Genomic DNA, 19,649 nt, shown 5'->3' on the forward strand with positions numbered 1-19,649 from the left:
CAGCCACCAATTGTGCAAGTTCTCCCACTTAAAAAGATGAGAGAGGAGCCTCTTAAAGAAGAAGTTACAGGTCTGTGAGAGCCAGAAATCTTTGTAGGTGACCAAATACTTATTTTCCACCATAATTTGCAAATAAATTAATAAGAAATCCTACAATGTGATTTTCTGGATTTTTTTTCTCATTTTGTCTGTCATAGTTGACGTTTACCTATGATGAAAATTACAGGCCTCTCTCATCTTTTTAAGTGGGAGAACTTGCACAATTGGTGACTGACTAAATACTTTTTTGCCCCACTGTACATCAAACACATTCATTCTGTTCCAGCCATTATTATGAACTGTCCTCCCCTCAGCAGCCTGCTTTCTCCGGTTGCGCTCTTTACAAACAAACGTGACTGTCTCAACTGTTCTAGGGAACTATGGTAAGTTTCATAATGTAAAATAATGTGACAGGTGAAATGAAGAACGCAATTTTCTTTATCTCCTAATGTATTGCACAAGTAGCTACAAATATTAAAATCTATTTAAAAACTTGAGGGAAAATGTTATATTGAGTCTGAGTCCTTAGTGGTGAATTTCCACAACAAACTTCAAAATAAATAGACGGTATTCAGAAACCATCCCGTGGATTTTTCCAAATATCCCAGTATACGGTAAATAAAATAAAACTGTATTTGCCACATGCGCCGAATAAAACAAGTGTAGACTTTACTGTGAAATGCTTACTTACAAGCCCTTAACCAACAGTGCAGTTCAAGAAGATGGCCCAAGCTTATCACTACTGAAATGTCCTTTTGTTTGTCTCTAATTAGCCGCATCTTCCAATCAGCTCGCTCATTATCCAGAGTTCAGTTCATTTCAGGGTTTTCATCAAATGAAGGCGGTGTGTGACAGTTCAATCTCACCCAGATGGGGACCGACGTTAGCTAGTTCACGCCTGGGAAGAGATGAGTCTATCACAATGGAGTATTTTCTTTTATAGTGCAGAATAAAAGACAGTACTGATCAGAAGTCAGAGCAGCTGAGTTAAATGGAGGATTGTCCTGTTGGCTGTCTGAAATGCCACACTGTTCCCTCTGTGACTTTGTATCTGTGTGTCTGTCTCAGTTTTGGATGTCTGCTCTGGCCACCACCATTCCTGTGCCATGTGGAGCCTTCATGCCCGTCTTCGTCATTGGTAAGAGAAGTGTGTGTGTGTGTTTCAGCAATAATGTTAACCCTGGGAACATGCTATGATATGCAGTCTTGTGAGTGTCTGTGTAACAGTATGTTACGCGCTCATTAACTGTGTGTGTGTGTGTGTGTGTGTGTGTGTGTTTGTGTGTGTGTGTGTGTGTGTGTGTTCTAGGGGCAGCGTTTGGCCGTCTGGTCGGGGAGAGCATGGCCGCCTGGTTCCCTGATGGCATCCACTCTGATGGCACCATCTACCCCATAGTGCCAGGAGGGTACGCCGTCGTGGGTGAGTTACTGTAGACACACACACACACACACACACACACACAAAAAAGACAAAGTTTGGTATAGCTAGATTAACAATACCTATTCAAGACTAGACACATCTAGACACCATTATTGTAACAATTAGGAAGTAGGAAGCCAGATACAGTAAGACACTGCTAAACCCAGTAGTAATATAAAGACATTTATGTCAAAGATAAAAACTAAATGATGCACTTTAGAAGTCCTTTGGCAAGATGCCCTTTAATATTGTTGCTATGAGTGATATTGCTGTTAGCGTTGTTGTTGACGGTTGTGCTGATTATGCTGTTGTTCAGTGTAGTGGTTGATGTCAACTGTGTTTGTGTCTAATGGGTGCTGATGTTGTTGACTCACCTCTAACTCAGCTTTCTGTATGTCTGATGTTCCCTCTCTTTAATCTCAGCATGGCTACATTTACCCTCTCATTGTCTTTCTCTCTCTATCAATTAAAATAGCGCTCTCTTTTCTCCCTCCATCCTTATGAAGTTAGGAATAATCAACCTTCTCTCCCTCCTCTATCACTACTGCCCACTCTCTCCACTCCTCCTTCTTCCTCTCATTATATCCACTCACCTATTTTTCTTTGTTCAATAACGGTTACAAAATATTTAAGATGTTTAAAATGTTTAACTTTTTTATCTTTGACCTTGTGAGGTACAGTCATCTCGCCCATCCCCCATCCATCACTCCCTTCCCCTCTCCTCTCCTTCGCTCCCCTCTCCTCCCTCCCGCCCCTCTCCTCCCTTCCTCCTTCCCACCCTTCTCAACCCTCCCTCCCCCATCGCCCCTCCTCACTTTGTTGTTCCAGTATTATTGATGAAGGCTCAGTATAGAGTTGAGGGCATGAGATGTATTATTGCACTGATATTACTTTACTAATGTCAATGGACAGTAACCTTTATCTGTACCCATTCCTTCCTCTCCTACTCTCTTCCTCTCATCCTCTCCCCTCTCTTCTCTCCTCTCCCCTCCCTTCCTCTCCTCATTTCCCCTCTCCTCCCAGGTGCGGCAGCCCTGTCTGGAGCGGTGACCCACACGGTGTCGACAGCGGTCATTGTGTTTGAGCTGACGGGTCAGATCAGCCACATCCTGCCGGTGATGATAGCGGTAATACTGGCCAACGCCGTGGCCCAGTCCCTCCAGCCCTCGCTATATGACTCCATCATCAGGATCAAGAAACTACCCTACCTCCCTGAGCTGGGCTGGGGTCACCACGAGTACGTAGGACTACACTTCTATTTATCAATCTATCTACGTTAACTATCTACGTTAATTATCTATCTATCTACGTTAACTATCTATCTATCTACGTTAACTATCTATCTACGTTAACTATCTATCTACGTTAACTATCTATCTACGTTAACTATCTATCTACGTTAACTATCTATCTATCTACGTTAACTATCTATCTACGTTAACTATCTATCTACGTTAACTATCTATCTACGTTAACTATCTATCTACGTTAACTATCTATCTATCTACGTTAACTATCTATCTATCTACGTTAATTATCTATCTATATATTATAACTATCTATCTATCCCCCTCTTTCTCTTTCTCCCCACTTTATTTTTACTTCTATTTATCCCCCTTTGTTTCCTTCTGTCTTTTTTTCATTCTCTTTAAATCTCTTGGTTGGGGACTAGTGAGGGGACTAGTGGTTTCTCTTGCTGGGTTGGGGACTAGTGAGGGGACTAGTGGTTCCTCTTGCTGGGTTGGGGACTAGTGAGGGGACTAGTGGTGCCTCTTGCTGGGTTGGGGACTAGTGGTTCCTCTTGCTGGGTTGGGGACTAGTGAAGGGACTAGTGGTTCCTCTTGCTGGGTTGGGGACTAGTGGGTCCTCTTGCTTGGTTGGGGACTAGTGGTTCCTCTTGCTGGGTTGGGGACTAGTGAGGGGACTAGTGGTGCCTCTTGCTGGGTTGGGGACTAGTGGTTCCTCTTGCTGGGTTGGGGACTAGTGAGGGGACTAGTGGTTCCTCTTGCTGGGTTGGGGACTAGTGAGGGGACTAGTGGTTTCTCTTGCTGGGTTTGGGACTAGTGGTTCCTCTTGCTGGGTTGGGGACTAGTGAGGGGACTAGTGGTTCCACTTGCTGGGTTGGGGACTAGTGAGGGGACTAGTGGTTTCTCTTGCTGGGTTGGGGACTAGTGGTTCCTCTTGCTGGGTTGGGGACTAGTGAGGGGACTAGTGGTTTCTCTTGCTGGGTTGGGGACTAGTGAGGGGACTAGTGGTTCCTCTTGCTGTGTTGGGGACTAGTGATATCTCTTGCTGGGTTGGGGACTAGTAAGGGGACTAGTGGTGCCTCTTGCTGGGTTGGGGACTAGTGAGGGGACTAGTGGTTTCTCTTGCTGGGTTGGGGACTAGTGAGGGGACTAGTGGTTTCTCTTGCTGGGTTGGGGACTAGTGAGGGGACTAGTGGTTCCTCTTGCTGGGTTGGGGACTAGTGATTTCTCTTGCTGGGTTGGGGACTAGTGAGGGGACTAGTGGTGCCTCTTGCTGGGTTGGGGACTAGTGGTTCCTCTTGCTGGGTTGGGGACTAGTGAGGGGACTAGTGGTTCCTCTTGCTGGGTTGGGGACTAGTGAGGGGACTAGTGGTTTCTCTTGCTGGGTTGGGGACTAGTGAGGGGACTAGTGGTTCCTCTTGCTGGGTTGGGGACTAGTGGTTCCTCTTGCTGGGTTGGGGACTAGTGAGGGGACTAGTGGTTTCTCTTGCTGGGTTGGGGACTAGTGGTTTCTCTTGCTGGGTTGGGGACTAGTGAGGGGACTAGTGCTTTCTCTTGCTGGGTTGGGGACTAGTGAGGGGACTAGTGCTTTCTCTTGCTGGGTTGGGGACTAGTGAGGGGACTAGTGGTGCCTCTTGCTGGGTTGGGGACTAGTGAGGGGACTAGTGGTGCCTCTTGCTGGGTTGGGGACTAGTGAGGGGACTAGTGGTGCCTCTTGCTGGGTTGGGGACTAGTGAGGGGACTAGTGGTTTCTCTTGCTGGGTTGGGGACTAGTGAGGGGGCTAGTGGTGCCTCTTGCTGGGTTGGGGACTAGTGAGGGGACTAGTGGGTCCTCTTGCTGGGTTGGGGACTAGTGAGGGGACTAGTGGTTTCTCTTGCTGGGTTGGGGACTACTGGGGGGGGCTAGTGGTGCCTCTTGCTGGGTTGGGGACTAGTGAGGGGACTAGTGGTTTCTCTTGCTGGGTTGGGGACTAGTGAGGGGACTAGTGGTGCCTCTTGCTGGGTTGGGGACTAGTGAGGGGACTAGTGGTGCCTCTTGCTGGGTTGGGGACTAGTGAGGGGACTAGTGGTGCCTCTTGCTGGGTTGGGGACTAGTGAGGGGACTAGTGGTGCCTCTTGCTGGGTTGTGGACTAGTGAGGGGACTAGTGGTTTCTCTTGCTGGGTTGGGGACTAGTGGTTTCTCTTGCTGGGTTGGGGACTAGTGAGGGGACTAGTGGTTTCTCTTGCTGGGTTGGGGACTAGTGAGGGGACTAGTGGTTCCTCTTGCTGGGTTGGGGACTAGTGAGGGGACTAGTGGTGCCTCTTGCTGGGTTGGGGACTAGTGAGGGGACTAGTGGTTTCTCTTGCTGGGTTGGGGACTAGTGAGGGGACTAGTGGTGCCTCTTGCTGGGTTGGGGACTAGTGAGGGGACTAGTGGTGCCTCTTGCTGGGTTGGGGACTAGTGAGGGGACTAGTGGTGCCTCTTGCTGGGTTGGGGACTAGTGAGGGGACTAGTGGTGCCTCTTGCTGGGTTGGGGACTAGTGAGGGGACTAGTGGTGCCTCTTGCTGGCTTGTGGACTAGTGAGGGGACTAGTGGTTTCTCTTGCTGGGTTGGGGACTAGTGAGGGGACTAGTGGTTTCTCTTGCTGGGTTGGGGACTAGTGAGGGGACTAGTGGTTCCTCTTGCTGGGTTGGGGACTAGTGAGGGGACTAGTGGTTTCTCTTGCTGGGTTGGGGACTAGTGAGGGGACTAGTGGTGCCTCTTGCTGGGTTGGGGACTAGTAAGGGGACTAGTGGTTTCTCTTGCTGGGTTGGGGACTAGTGAGGGGACTAGTGGTTCCTCTTGCTGGGTTGGGGACTAGTGAGGGGACTAGTGGTTTCTCTTGCTGGGTTGGGGACTAGTGAGGGGACTAGTGGTTTCTCTTGCTGGGTTGGGGACTAGTGGGGACTAGTGGTTTCTCTTGCTGGGTTGGGGACTAGTGAGGGGACTAGTGGTTCCTCTTGCTAGGTTGGGGACTATGACTAGTGGTTTCTCTTGCTGGGTTGGGGACTAGTGGGGACTGTTCCTCTTGCTAGGTTGGGGACTAGTAAGGGGACTAGTGGTTTCTCTTGCTAGGTTGGGGACAAGTGAGGGGACTAGTGGTTTCTCTTGCTTGGTTAGTTCCTCTTGCTGGGTTGGTTGTTCTTGTCCTCTCTCTCTCTCTCTCTCTCTCTCTCTCTCTCTCTCTCTCTCTCACTGACTCTCTCTTTATCTCTCGCTCTCCCTCTCTTTCTCTCTCGCTCTCCCTCTCTTTCTCTCTCGCTCTCCTTCACACCACCCACTATGCTTTGATTTCACCACAGGGGACAGAGCGGACCAGGAGTGTGTGTGTGTGTGTGTGTGTGTTGTGTGTGTGTGTGTGTGTGTGTGCCTGTGCGTCATTAGACATTGTTATGTGAGCTAAGTGTAGGTCGTGTTGTTTTTCATTGTGCTGTTACATAATTTCTCATTTACATGTAGATTATACAAAGTTACAACATGTAGTTACACAATGTGCAGGTGTGTACACACAAACACACTGACAGCAGTTGGCACAAAAATGACAACGTAGACCAGTTTTCTCAGAGTTGTGAGAATGCAGGATGCTCTGTCACCTCTCCTGTTCATCTATCATTAAAGGCCTGTTAGAGTATGGCTGACATTCAATATTACCTGAAGCAATGTATCTGTTCTGTTTCTGTTAACTAATGATCAACCACCCACACTCTAATGACCACACCTCTTAACCTGTTGAGGACAGACGTAACCCCTAGCCAACAGCCAATGGCATCGCACGGCGCAAAATACAAAACCAACTAAAATACCACAATTCAATTTTATCAAACAATCAACTATTTTACACCATTTTAAAGATAAGACTCTCGTTAATCTAACCACTTTGTCTGATTTCAGAAAGGCTTTACAGCGAAAGCAAAACATTAGATTATGTTAGGAGAGTACATAGACACAAATAATCACACAACCATTTCCCAAGCAAGCATATATGTCACAAAAACCCAAACCACAGCTAAATGCAGCACTAACCTTTGATGATCTTCATCAGATGACACTCCTAGGACATTATGTTATACAATACATGCATGTTTTGTTCAATCAAGTTCATATTTATATAAAAAAACTGCTTTTTACATTAGCATGTGATGTTCAGAACTAGCATACCCACCGAAAACTTCCGGTGAATTTACTAAATTACTCATGATAAATGTTGACAAAATACATAACAATTATTTTAAGAATTATAGATACAGAACTCCTTTATGCAATCTCTATGTCCGATTTTAAAATAGCTTTTCGGCGAAAGCACATTTTGCAATATTCTGAGTACATAGCTCGGCCATCACGGCTAGCTATTTTGACACCGGCCAACTTCGGGGTCACCTAAACTCAAAATTACTATTAGAAAAATTGGATTACCTTTGCTGTTCTTCGTCAGAATGCACTCCCAGGACTTCTACTTCAACAACAAATGTTGTTTTGGTTCCAAATAATCCATAGTTATATCCAAATACCTCCGTTTTGTTCGTGCGTTCAGGTCACTATCCGAAGGGTAGTGACAAAAAAAATCTAAATATTCCATTACCGTACTTAGAAGCATGTCAAACGCTGTTTAAAATCAATTTTTATGCTATTTTTCTGGTAAAATAGCGATAATATTCCAACCGGGCAACATTGTATTCATTCAAAGGCTGAAAGAAAAAAATGGAGAAGTCTCGTGAACGCGCATCTCCAGTCTCACTGTCCCCAGGCTGACCACTTACAAACTCTGCTGCTGTACTTTGCCCAGAGACAGCAGACACCCCATTCCACTTTCTGGCGGCTTTAGAGAGCCAATGGAAGCCTTAGAAAGTGTCACGTTACAGCACAGATGCTGTAATGTCGATAGAGATGCAACAGAAGGACAACAAGTTGTCAGACAGGGCACTTCCTGTATGGAATCTTCTCAGGTTTTGGCCTGCCATATGAGTTCTGTTATACTCACAGACACCATTCAAACAGTTTTAGAATCTTTGGAGTGTTTTCTATCCAAATCTACTAATTATATGCATATTCTAGTTTCTGGGCAGGAGTAGTAACCAGATTAAATCGGGTACATTTTTTATCCGGCCGTGAAAATACTGCCCCCTATCCCAAAGAAGTTAAGACCTGTTTCCATTTGTACTGTAGTCAACCCAGGATGGGCTGGCCTTGGTTGGCTAGCTCGAATTGGGTTTCCACTGCTTCCAGAAATGAGAAATATTGTAATGTTGCTCGGTAGCTGTGACTGTGCAGCTGGCTTCGGTACTGTTGCTAGCTAGCAAGATGTTGAAGAATTTTATTCACCCTCACCATGCTGTAACTAACGTTACCCGATACTCCTGTCACTGCCAGCCAGACCCATGTATTTAGCAAAGATTTTTAGCTTGCTAACATTAACGTAATCACTAGCATAACAGGCTAGCTAGCTAATTCCTACCTAGATTGTCATGGCATATGTTATTAACTGTCAGTTGTGGCTGCATTGTTGTCTTTACCTTTTTGCTGTTGTCTGTGCCCAATAATGTTTGTACCACATTTTGTGCTGCTACCATGTTGTGTTGCTACATTGTTGTCATAGGTCTCTCTTTATGTAGTGTTGTGTTTAACTAGGCAAGTCAGTTAAGAACAAATTCTTATTTTCAACAACAGCCTAGGAACAGTAAGTTAACTGCCTTGTTCAGGGGCAGAATCACAGATTTGTACCTTGTCAGCTCAGGGATTCGATCTTGCAACGTTTCGGTTGCTAGTCCAACGCTCTAACCAGTAGGCTACGCTGCCGCCCCCGTCTCTCTTGTTGTGTTGTGTTTTGTCCTCTATTTACATTGTATTTATTTTTTTATTTTTATCCCAGGCCCCCGTTCCCGCAGGAGGCCTTTTGCCTTTTTGGTAGGCCATCATTTTAAATAATATTTTTTTCTTAACTGACTTGCCTAGTTAAATAAAGGTTAAATACAATAAAAGCTAGCTAGCTAACCAAGCAAACCAGATGACAGGTTTGATAGGATGTTGCTAGCTAGCTAGCCTTCAATACAACCTGGCCAGCTAAAATTCCTGCTAGCTAACGTTAGCTAGCTAGCTTGTTTCAACTCTAGGGTTTAAGGGTGGGTTTCTGTATAAGCACTTTATGACATCTGATGTAAAAAGAGCTTTATAAATACATTTGATTGATTGATTTGGTAGCTAACGTTAGGTAGCAAGCATTCGATGGCTGACTGTTCTCATAAAAGTTTGTGTAGTGCATTAATGAATAAAGGATCCAGCTATGTTGGTAATTCGTGTCATGTCTGACTACTGCAGTACTGCTTGCTAACAGCAGCAAGCCCAGATGAGCTAGCTGGCAGTTGCATAGTAATGGCGTCACCAGCCCAAATTCTAATCAAGCTGGTACCAGTTGTGAAAATGGGCTGCGCTGGCCCTGGTTTCCCCCGACCCAGTTCGTATTTGAGTCAACTCTAATTTGGCCCTAATTTTAAGTGCCAGTGGAAACGGGGCTTTAGTCTGAACACTGGAAGCATCTACCTGAGAGAGAGGTGTTACTTGTCATTTTTTACAAAACATAAAACCATTCTGGGATTTTATAATAGTGTGGTAAATATGTGTGTGGTTGTGTTGTTCCTGTTGCTGCTGGATGGCTCTTCAGCACTTCCCCTCTATCTATCTCTTTCTCGCTCTCTCTCTCGCTCTTTCTTTTTCTCTTTCTCTCTTTCAATTTCGGTCTTGCTTTTTCTCTTTTTCTCTACCCCTCTCTCTACCTCTCTCTCTCTCTTTCTCTTCCTCTCTACCCCTCTTGCTCTCTCTGACCCTCTCTCTCTCTACCCCTCTCACGCTCTCTCTCTCTCCTTCACATCATCCACTATGCTTCGATTTCACCACTGCGGATCAGGTGTGTGTGAGCACTAACTACATTTGAGGCAGGGAGTTGAGTAGGATGAAGAGGGGAAATTAAATGAAAGAGTGCATGAAGTGTGGCCCCCAAGCTGTTTGTGTTCCTATTCATTCTGGTACCCATCCCACTTTCCACACAAACACACATTCAACCATAGGAATGCTTGTGTAACACTTGGGAAACACACATTCACAATCACACACTATGAGAAAAGCAGTGTCATGTTGGGGCATGAATCTCCTTCTCTCACTCATTCTTGCACTCCCTCTCTTCTCCCTGCCCTTTTGACAAATACATCTCCAGCTTTTGAGTGGTATTTCATTTCAAATCAAATCAAATCAAATCAAATTGTATTTCTCACATACACATATTTAGCAGATGTTATTGTGGTCGTAGCAAAATGCTTGTGTTCCTAGCTCCAATAATGCAGTAATATCTAACAATTCACAACAATACACACAAATCTAAAGTAAAGTAATGGAGTTAAGAAATATATAAATATTAGGACGCGCAATGTCGGAGTGGTATTGATTAAAATACAGTAGTAGAATAGAATACAAAATATACATATGAAATGAGTAAGGCAGTATGTAAACATGATCAAATCAAATCAAACTTTATTTGTCACATACGCCTAATATAACAAGTGTAGACCTTACTGTGAAATGCTTACTTACAAGCTCTTAAAACCTGTTTGGGCTAGGGGGCAGTATTGAGAATTTTGGAAAAAATATGTGCCCATTTTTAACTGCCTCCTACACCAACTCAGAAGCTAGAATATGCATATTATTGTTCAGGTTTGGATAGAAAACACCCTAAAGTTTCTAAAACTGTTTGAATGGTGTCTGTGAGTATAACAGAACTCCTATGGCAGGCAAAAACCTGACAAGGTTTCATGCAGGAAGTGGCCTGTCTGACAAGGAGTCGTGTGTCTTGCATCTGTTTATTGAAGAGTAAGGATCTTAGCTGTAACGTGACAATTCCCAGGGCTCCAATAGGCTCTCAGAACCCGGGAAAAACCTGAACGATGACGAGGCAGCCTCTGGCTGAAACAGATTATCGCCTTATCCAAGTGGCCGATCAGAGGACCATTGAATGAGGCGCGTGCACGATTCGCCCCCGTGGAGAAATTTCATTCGGCTGTTTAGCTTATTGCAGATTCCCGGTCGGAATATTATCGCTTTTCTACGAGATAAATGGCATAAAAATTGGTTTTAAACAGCGGTTGACATGCTTCGAAGTACGGTAATGGAATATTTAGAATTTTTTAGTCACGCCATGCGCCATGCGCACGACCGTTATTTACCATTCGTATAGTGTCTAGAACGCACAAACAAAACAGAGGATATTTGGATATAACGATGGATTATTTGGGACCAAACCTACATTTGTTATTGAAGTAGATGTCCTGGGAGTGCATTCTGACGAAGAACAGGAAAGGTAAGAACATTTTTCTTATAGGAAATAGGATTTTGGTGAAGGCTAATCTTGCCGGGTGTCTAAATAGCTAGCCGTGATGGCTGGGCTATGTACTTAGAATATTGCAAAATGTGCTTCATCCGAAAAGCTATTTTAAAATCGGACATATCGAGTGCATAGAGGAGTAATGCATCTATAATTCTTAAAATAATTGTTATGCTTTTTGTGAACGTTTATCGTGAGTAATTTAGCAAACTGTTAGTAAATTCCCCGGAAGTTTGCGGGGGTATGCTTTTTCTGAACGTCACATGCTAATGTAAAAAGCTGTTTTTTGATATAAATATGAACTTGATTGAACAGACATGCATGTATTGTATAACATAATGTCCTAGGTGTGTCATCTGATGAAGATCATAAAAGGTTAGTGCTGCATTTAGCTGTGGTTTGGGTTTTTGTGACATTATATGCTAGCTTGAAAAATGGGTGTCTGATTATTTCTGGCTGGGCACTCTCCTGACATAATCTAATGTTTTGCTTTCGTTGTAAAGCCTTTTTGAAATCGGACAGTGTGGTTAGATTAAGGAGAGTCTTGTCTTTAAATAGCTGTAAAATAGTCATATGTTTGAGAAATTGAAGTAATAGTATTTCAAACGATTCAAAAATCGCGCCACTGAATTCAGGTGGCTGTTACGTAGGTGGGACGAATTCGTCCCGCCTTGCCCATAGAGGTTAACCAAAAGTGCAGTTCAAGAAGAGTTATATTTACCAAATAAACTAAAGTAAAAAAGAATAAAAAGTAACCCAATAAAATAACAATAACGAAGCTATATACAGGGGTACCCGTACCAAGTCAGTGTACAGGTTAGTTGAGGTAATTTGTACATGTAGGTAGGGTGAAGTGACTATTCAGAGATAATAAATAGCGAATAGCAGCAGTGTACAAAACAAATGGGGGGGGGTGTATCAATGTAAATAGTCCGGTGGCCATTTGATTAATTGTTCAGCAGTCTTATGGCTAGGTGGTAGAAGCTTTTATGGAGCCTTTTGGTCATAGACTTGGCGCTCCGGCAACGCTTGCCGTGCGGTAGCAGAGAAAACAGTCTATGACTTGGGTGACTGGAGTCTCTGACAATTTTATGGGCTTTCCTCTGACACCGCCTATTATATAGGTCCTGGATGGCAGGAAGCTTGGCCCCAGTGATGTACTGGGCTGTACGCACTACCCTCTGTAGCACCTTACGGTCAGATGCCGTGCAGTTGCCATACCAGGCGGTGATGCAACCGGTCAGGATGCTCTCAATGGTGCAGCTGTAGAACTTTTTGAGGATCTGGGGACTCATGCCAAATCTTTTCAGTCTTCTGAGGGAGAATTGGTTTTGTTGTGCCCTCTTCACAACTGTCTTGGTGTGTTTGGACCATGATAGTTCGTTGGTGATGTGGACACCAAGGAACTTGAACCTCTCGACCCACTCCATTACAGACCTGTCGATGTTAATGGGGGCCTCTTCGGCCCGCCTTTTCCTGTAGTCCACAATCAGCTCCTTTGTCTTGCTCACATTGAGGGAGAGGTTGTTGTCCAGGGAACCACACTGCCAGTTCTCTGACCTCTCATCGTTGTTGGTGATCAGGCCTACCACTGTTGTGTCGTCAGCAAACTTAATGATGGTGTTGAAGTCGTGTTTGGCCACCCAGTCGTGGGTAAACAGGGAGTACAGGAGGGGATTAAGTACTCACCCCTGAGGGGCCCCAGTGTTGAGGATCAGCGCGGTAGACGTGTTGCTGCCTACCCTTACCACCTGGGGGCGGCCCGTCTGGAAGTCCAGGATCCAGTTGCAGAGGGAGGTGTTTAGTCCCAGGGTCCCAGTGTCCTTAGCTTAGTGATGAGCTTCGTGGGTACTTTGGTGTTGAATGCTGAGTTGTAGTCAATGAATATCATTCTCACATAGGTGTTCCTTTTGTCCAGGTAGGAAAGGGCAGTGTGGAGTGAGATTGCGTTATCTGTGGATCTGTTGGGGCGGTATGCGAATTGGAGTGGGTCTAGGGTATCCGGGAGGATGCTGTTGATGTGAGCTATGACCAGCCTTTCAAAGCACTTCATGGCTACCGACGTGAGTGCTATGAGGCGGTAATTGTTTAGGCAGGTTACCTTTGCTTCCTTGAGCACAGGGACTATGGTGGTCTGCTTGAAACATGTAGGTATTACAGACTCGGTCAGGGAGAGGTTGAAAATGTCAGTGAAGACACTTGCAACTGGGCAGCTTGCGTCTGGGTTTCCCTTTGTAGTCCGTAATAGTTTTCAAGCCCTGCCACATCCGACGAGCATCAGAGCCGGTGTAGTAGGAGTCAATCTTAAACCTGTATTGACTTTTTGCTTGTTTGATGGTTCGTCTGAGGGCATAGCGGGATTTCTTATAAGCATCCGGATTAGTGTCCCGCTCCTTGAAAGCGGCAGCTCTAGCCTTTAGCTCGATGCAGATGTTGCCTGTAATCCATGGTTTCTGGTTGGGATATGTATGTACGGTCACTGTAGGGAGAACGTCGTCGATGCACTTATTGATGAAGCCAATGACTGAGGTGGTATACTCCTCAATGCCATTGGATGAACCCCGGAACATATTCCAGTCTGTTCATTGCAAAACAGTCCTGTAGCGTAGCATCCGCGTCATCTTACCACTAAAGTGACTGGTGTTCCATTATTAAAGTGACCAGTGATTCCATGTCTATGTATATAGGGAAGAAGCCTCTAAGGATTGGGTTGAGTAACCGTGTGGTAGCTGTCTAGTGATGGCTATTTAACAGTCTGATGGCCTTGAGATGGAAGCTGTTTTTCAGTCTCTCGGTCTCAACGTTGATGCACCTGTACTGACCTCGCCTTCTGGATGATAGCGGGGTGAACAGGCTGTGGCTCAGGTGGTTGATGTCCTTGATGATATTTTTGGCCTTCCTGTGACATTGGGTGCTGTAGGTGTCGTGGAGGGCAGGCAGTGTGCCCCCGGTGATGCGTTGGGCAGACCGTACCACCCTCTGGAGAGCGCTGTGGTTGCGGGCGGTGCAGTTGCTGTACCAGGTGGTGATACAGCCCGACAGGATCCTCTCAATTGTGCATCTAAAAATGTGAGGGTTTTAGGGGCCATCCCAAATTTCTTCAGCCTCCTGAGGTGGAAAAGACGCTGTTGCACCTTCTTCTCAACACTGTCTGTGTGGGTGGACAATTTCAGATCGTCAGTGATATGTGCGCTGAGGAACTTGAAGCTTTTCACCTGCGGTCCCGTCGATGTGGATAGGAGTTTGCTCACTCTGCTGTTTCCTGAAGTCCACGATCAGCTACTTAATTTTGTTGAGGTTGAGGGAGAGGTTATTTTCCCGAGGCACCACTCCGCCAGGGCTCTCACCTCCTCCCTGTAGGCCGTCTCATCATTGTTGGTAATCAGGCCTACAACTGTTGTGTCGTCTGCAAACTTGATGATTGAGTTGGAGGCATGAGTGGCCACGCAGTCATGGGTGAACAGGGAGTACAGGAGGGGGCTGAGCACACACCCTTATGAGGCCACTGTGTTGAGGATCAGCAAAGTGGTGTTGTTTCCTACCTTCACCACCTGGGGGCGGCCCGTCAGGAAGTACAGGACCCAGTTGCACAGGGCAGGGTTCAGACCCAGGGTCCTGAGCTTAATGATGAGCTTGGAGGGTATTATGGTGTAGAAGGCTGAGCTATAGTCAATAAACAGCATTCTTACATAGGTATTCCTCTTGTCCAGATGGGATAGGGTAGTGTGTACTGCGATGGCGATTGCATCGACTGTGGATCTATTGGGGCGGTATGCAAATTGAAGTGGGTCTAGGGTGTCAGGTAAGGTTGAGGTGATTTGATCTTTAACTAGCCTCTCAAAGCACGGCATGATGACAGAAGTGAGTGCTATAGGGCGATAGTAATTTAGTTCAGTTACCTTTGCTTTCTTGGGTTCAGGAACAATGGTTAACACCTTGAAGCAAGTGGGGACAGCAGACTGGGATAGGGAGACATTGACTATATCCATAAACACTCCATCCAGCTGGACTGCACATGCTCTGAGGACGCGACTAGGGATGGAGCCTTGCGAGGGTTAACGCATTTAAATGTCTTACTCATGTCGGCCACGGAGAACGAGAGCCCACAGTCCTTGAGAGCGGGCGAAGAAGGTGTTAAGCTTGTGTGGGAGCAAGACATCGTTGTCAGCGACGTGGCTGGTTTTCCCTTTGTTATCTGTGGTTGTCTGTAGACCCTGTCACATACGTCTCGTATCTGAGTCGTTGAATTGCAACACCACTGTCTCTGTACTGACATTTTTCCTGTTTGATTGCCTTACTGAATGCCTTACTGAATAACTACACTGTTTGTATTCAACCATATTCCCAGTCACCTTTCCATGGTTTAATGCGTTGGTTTGCACTTTCAGCTTTGCGCAAATGCTGCCGTCTATCCACGGTTTCTGATTTGAGTAGGTTTTAATAGTCACAGTAGGAACAACATCCACTATACACTTCCTTATGAACTCAGTCACCATGTCAATGTATACGTCAATGTTATTCTCAGAGGCTACCCTGAACATATCCCATTCCGGGTGATCAAAACAATCTTGAAGCATGGATTCTGATTGGTCAGACCAGCGTTGAATAGACCTCAGGCCAGGTACTTCCTGTTTGAATTTCTGCCTATAGGAAGGGATGAGCAAAATAAAGTGAAGATCTGATTTGCCGAAGGGAGACAATAATTTCCTCGTAGGTATCCCGGAAGTTGGAGTAGCAGTGGCCGAGTGTTTTAGCAGCGCGGGAACTACAGTACAGTCAATGTGTTGATAGAACTTCGGTAGCGTTTTCCTCAACTTTGCTTTGTTAAAATCCCCAGCTACAATATATGCGGCATCAGGATATGTGGTTTCCAGTTTGCACCAAGTCCAGTGGGCCATCGTGGTATCGGCTTGATGGGAATATACATGGCTGTGACTATAACCAAAGAGAATTCTCTTGGGAGGTAATACGGTCGGCATTTGATTGTGTGGTATTCTAGGTCGGGTGAACAAAGGACTTGAGTTTCTGTACATTATCACAATCACACCATGAGTAGTTAATCATGAAACATACACCCCCGCCTTTCTTCTTCTCGGAGAATTCTTTATTCCTGTCTGCGCGATGTTCTGAGAACCCAGCTGGCTGTATGGACGGGGACAGTATATCCGGATAGAGCCATGATTCCGTGATGCAGAGTATGTTACAGTCCCTGATGTCTCTCTGGAAGGAGATCCTCACCTTGAGCTCGTCTACTTTATTGTCCAAAGACTGAACATTAGCGAGTAATATACGCCTCCTGAGTCGGACTAGAAGTCCACTCCAAACACCTCTTCTCTGCCGGCGGCATCTTGGAGCAGCCTCTGGGATAAGTTCAATTGCCCTGAGTGGTACAAACAAAGGGTCCAATTCGGGGAAGTCGTATTCCTGGTCAAAATGCTGGTGAGTTACCTCCGCTCTGATATCCAAAAGTTATTTCTGGCTGTATGTAATAACACAAACTTTCTGGGCTTTAATGTGAGAAATAAAACACAAAAAAACAAAATACTGCACAGTTGCTAAGGAGCTAGAATTAGAGCTGCCATGTCTGTCGGCGCCATCTAACTGATTGGAGAGAGAGAGGTGAGGCAACAATTACATGCACATCACTTTTTCTCTGTGTGTGTGTGTGTGTGTGTGTGTGTGTGTGTGTGTCAATGTGCCAACAGTCCACTGTACTCTGAAGTTATGAGACAGATACAGTAAGAAACAGGTTTCTGTTTATTGGTTTCAGAACCATTGAAGTGCTCATTATATTAGGTCTGCTATATAGGGGATTATTGTATTTGTTTAGAGCGGCTGGTTGGGGGGCCAGAACGTAATTATAATAATTTGTGCACTGCAAATTGACCCAAACTAAGTCTAAAAAGGGATTGTATTTGAAAATAACAATAATTTCATACCTTATTTACATTGAGACACAATCACATATTACTTTTTTTATTTGTGGGAATACTTGGGAACTGATTCCCTGGTTTAAAGCTACAGAGGGGGTTATTGTATTGGTGTACAGAAACCGGGCAGTACAGGAATATGGGTTTTAGATCTTGTAGAGGGACAGAGGGTTGGCCTGCGTCGGGGTTGGCACGGACAGAACTTGGCAGCGGAACCTAGTGTTGCTGTCGTGTCGAAGGTTGGCACGCTCAGCCTGTCTGGCAGGAAGGAAACCTGTCTAGGGTACTGTGTGGCCGGGGTAGAGGGGTAGAACCACAAATATTCTGAGGCAGAACCTGCTCTCTCACACAGTCACCTCCTATACAGTACAACTATTACGTCCGGATACAACCTCACCTCTGTAGCAATAAGTTCAGGACTGACTAGGATGTAGTTCCAAAGTCACCTCTGAAAGGACAGAGGAATTGACAGATTACATTTTTTTTTGGCTTAACTTTTCACTCCGATTTTCTAATAGTTGTCACTCACTGACTGTATAGGTGGTGCAAATAACAAATAACCACTCCCTCTCTTCCACTCCTCCCCTCGTCATCCCTCTCTCCTATCGTCTTTCAGGAAGTATAATATTCGTGTGGAGGACATCATGATCAGGGATGTGACCTACATCACCCTCAACTGCTGCTACAGAGACCTGCATGATGTACTGCTGGCTGGACACCTCAAGACCCTGGCCCTGCTCGAGTCCAGTGGTGAGACATGCACACACAGACTAGAGGTCGGCCGATTAATCGGAATGGCCGATTAATTAGGGCCGATTTCAAGTTTTCATAACAATCGGAAATCGGTATTTTGGACGCCGATTTGCCGGAATATTTTTTTTTTTATTAATTTTATTTTTTTTACCTTTATTTAACTAGGCAAGTCAGTTAAGAACACATTCTTATTTTCAATGACGGCCTAGGAACGGTGGGTTAACTGCCTTGTTCAGGGGCAGAAAGACAGATTTTTACCTTGTCAGCTCGGGGATTCAATCTTGCAACCTTACGGTTAACTAGTCCAACGCTCTAACCACCTGCTTTACATTGCACTCCATGAGGAGCATGCCTGTTACGCGAATGCAGTAAGAAGTCAAGGTAAGTTGCTAGCTAGCATTAAACTTATCTTATAACAAACAATCAATCAATCATAATCTCTTGTTAACTACACATGGTTGATGATATTACTAGTTTAACCTGTTGGGGCTACAGGTTAGCAATGAACCCCGAGCCGGGATTGCTAACAAGGCTGGAAATTCAAACAATCAACTATTTTACACAATTTAAATGATAAACATCTCCTTAATCTAACCACATTGTTCGATTTTCAAAGAGGCTTTACGGCAAAAGCATAAAGTTAGATTATGTTAGGACAGTACATAGCCACAAAAGTACAAACATCCATTTTCAATTCAAGGTCAGGCATCACCAAAAGCAGAAACCAGCTTGAATTATGCACTAACTTTTGTCAATCTCCATCAGATGACACTCCTAGGACATTATGTTATACAATACATGCATTTTTTGTTCCATCAAGTTCATATTTATATCCAAAAACAGCATTTTACAGTAGCGTGAAATTCAGATTTTTTTCTTCTCTGAAATGCTTCCGGTGAACATAACAAAATTACTATTCGAAAACATTGGTAAATTATAATATTGTCATTCAAAGAATAATATATTATCATCTCGTAATTGCTACCGAATGGCCAGATCTCAAAATAACTTTACTGGGAAATCACATTTTGCAATAAACGGGGTGCTATGCTAAGAACAACAGGCTATGCTATACAGTTAGCATCATCTAAAATCGATAATAACATTGTAAATACCCCCTTACCTTTGATTATCTCCATCAGAAGGCAGGATCCCAGGTCCGGAAGGCATTCCAGGTCCGGAACAAATGTGGTTTCTTTTGACAAAGTTCATAATTTATGTCCAAATAACACCAAGTACTTAGCGTTCATTATGCTCCCACAAAACGTGGTGTGGGGCTGGTAAAATCACGCCGAAAAGCTAAAAAAACCTAGTAAATAATCTATTTATGTTCGTTCAAACATGTCAAATGTTGTTTAGCATTAATCTTTTGGTCCATTTTTAACGTTAAACATCAGTAATATTTTCACACAACCTATCCTATGTCTAGATAAAAATGATGACAAACTCACGTCTCTCAGATTTATGCGCAGGCGCAAAAAATGAAGTGATGACATGTCAACTTCCTTGGATTCTAATTTGCTCTCTGTTTATCATAGACGCTTCAAACAACTTTATAAAGATCGTTGACATCTAGTGGAAGCCGTAGGTGTTGCGAAATGAATCCTTTCTCACTATGGTATCTATAAAACAATGACACTAAATAGTACAGTCACAAAATCCACATTTTTTTTGGATCTATTTTTCACAGGTTTTTGCCTGCAATATGAGTTTTGTTATACTTACAGACACCATTCAAACTGTTTTAGAAAATTCAGAGTGTTTTCTATCCGAATGTGTTAATAATATGCATATCCTAGCTTCTGAGTTGGTGTAGGAGGCAGTTAAAAATGGGCACATATTTTTTTCAAAATGTCTCAATACTGCCCCCGAGC

At 44.6% G+C, this 19,649-nt stretch overlaps 1 protein-coding gene and 1 long non-coding RNA gene across 3 annotated transcripts in view; one reads left to right on the plus strand and one right to left on the minus strand.

Annotated features, from left to right (window-relative positions):
• LOC106581302 (chloride channel protein 2) overlaps positions 1–19,649 on the plus strand; it is a 246,150-nt gene that overhangs the window by 189,670 nt on the left and 36,831 nt on the right. For both annotated transcript variants that reach the window (XM_045703912.1, XM_045703913.1), the window contains exons 13-16: positions 1,108–1,177; positions 1,349–1,459; positions 2,483–2,696; positions 17,639–17,772. In XM_045703912.1, the coding sequence (XP_045559868.1) occupies positions 1,108–1,177; positions 1,349–1,459; positions 2,483–2,696; positions 17,639–17,772 (529 nt within the window). The remainder of the gene's footprint in view (positions 1–1,107; positions 1,178–1,348; positions 1,460–2,482; positions 2,697–17,638; positions 17,773–19,649) is intronic.
• LOC123729288 (uncharacterized) lies at positions 455–18,965 on the minus strand. The gene is made up of 2 exons (XR_006761023.1): positions 18,899–18,965; positions 455–1,467 (listed from the first exon to the last, which is right to left on the minus strand). It is a non-coding gene; the product is annotated as an uncharacterized lncRNA (long non-coding RNA).

This window comes from Salmo salar, chromosome ssa20 (assembly GCF_905237065.1).
Source record: "Salmo salar chromosome ssa20, Ssal_v3.1, whole genome shotgun sequence".
Classification (NCBI taxonomy): domain Eukaryota; kingdom Metazoa; phylum Chordata; class Actinopteri; order Salmoniformes; family Salmonidae; genus Salmo; species Salmo salar.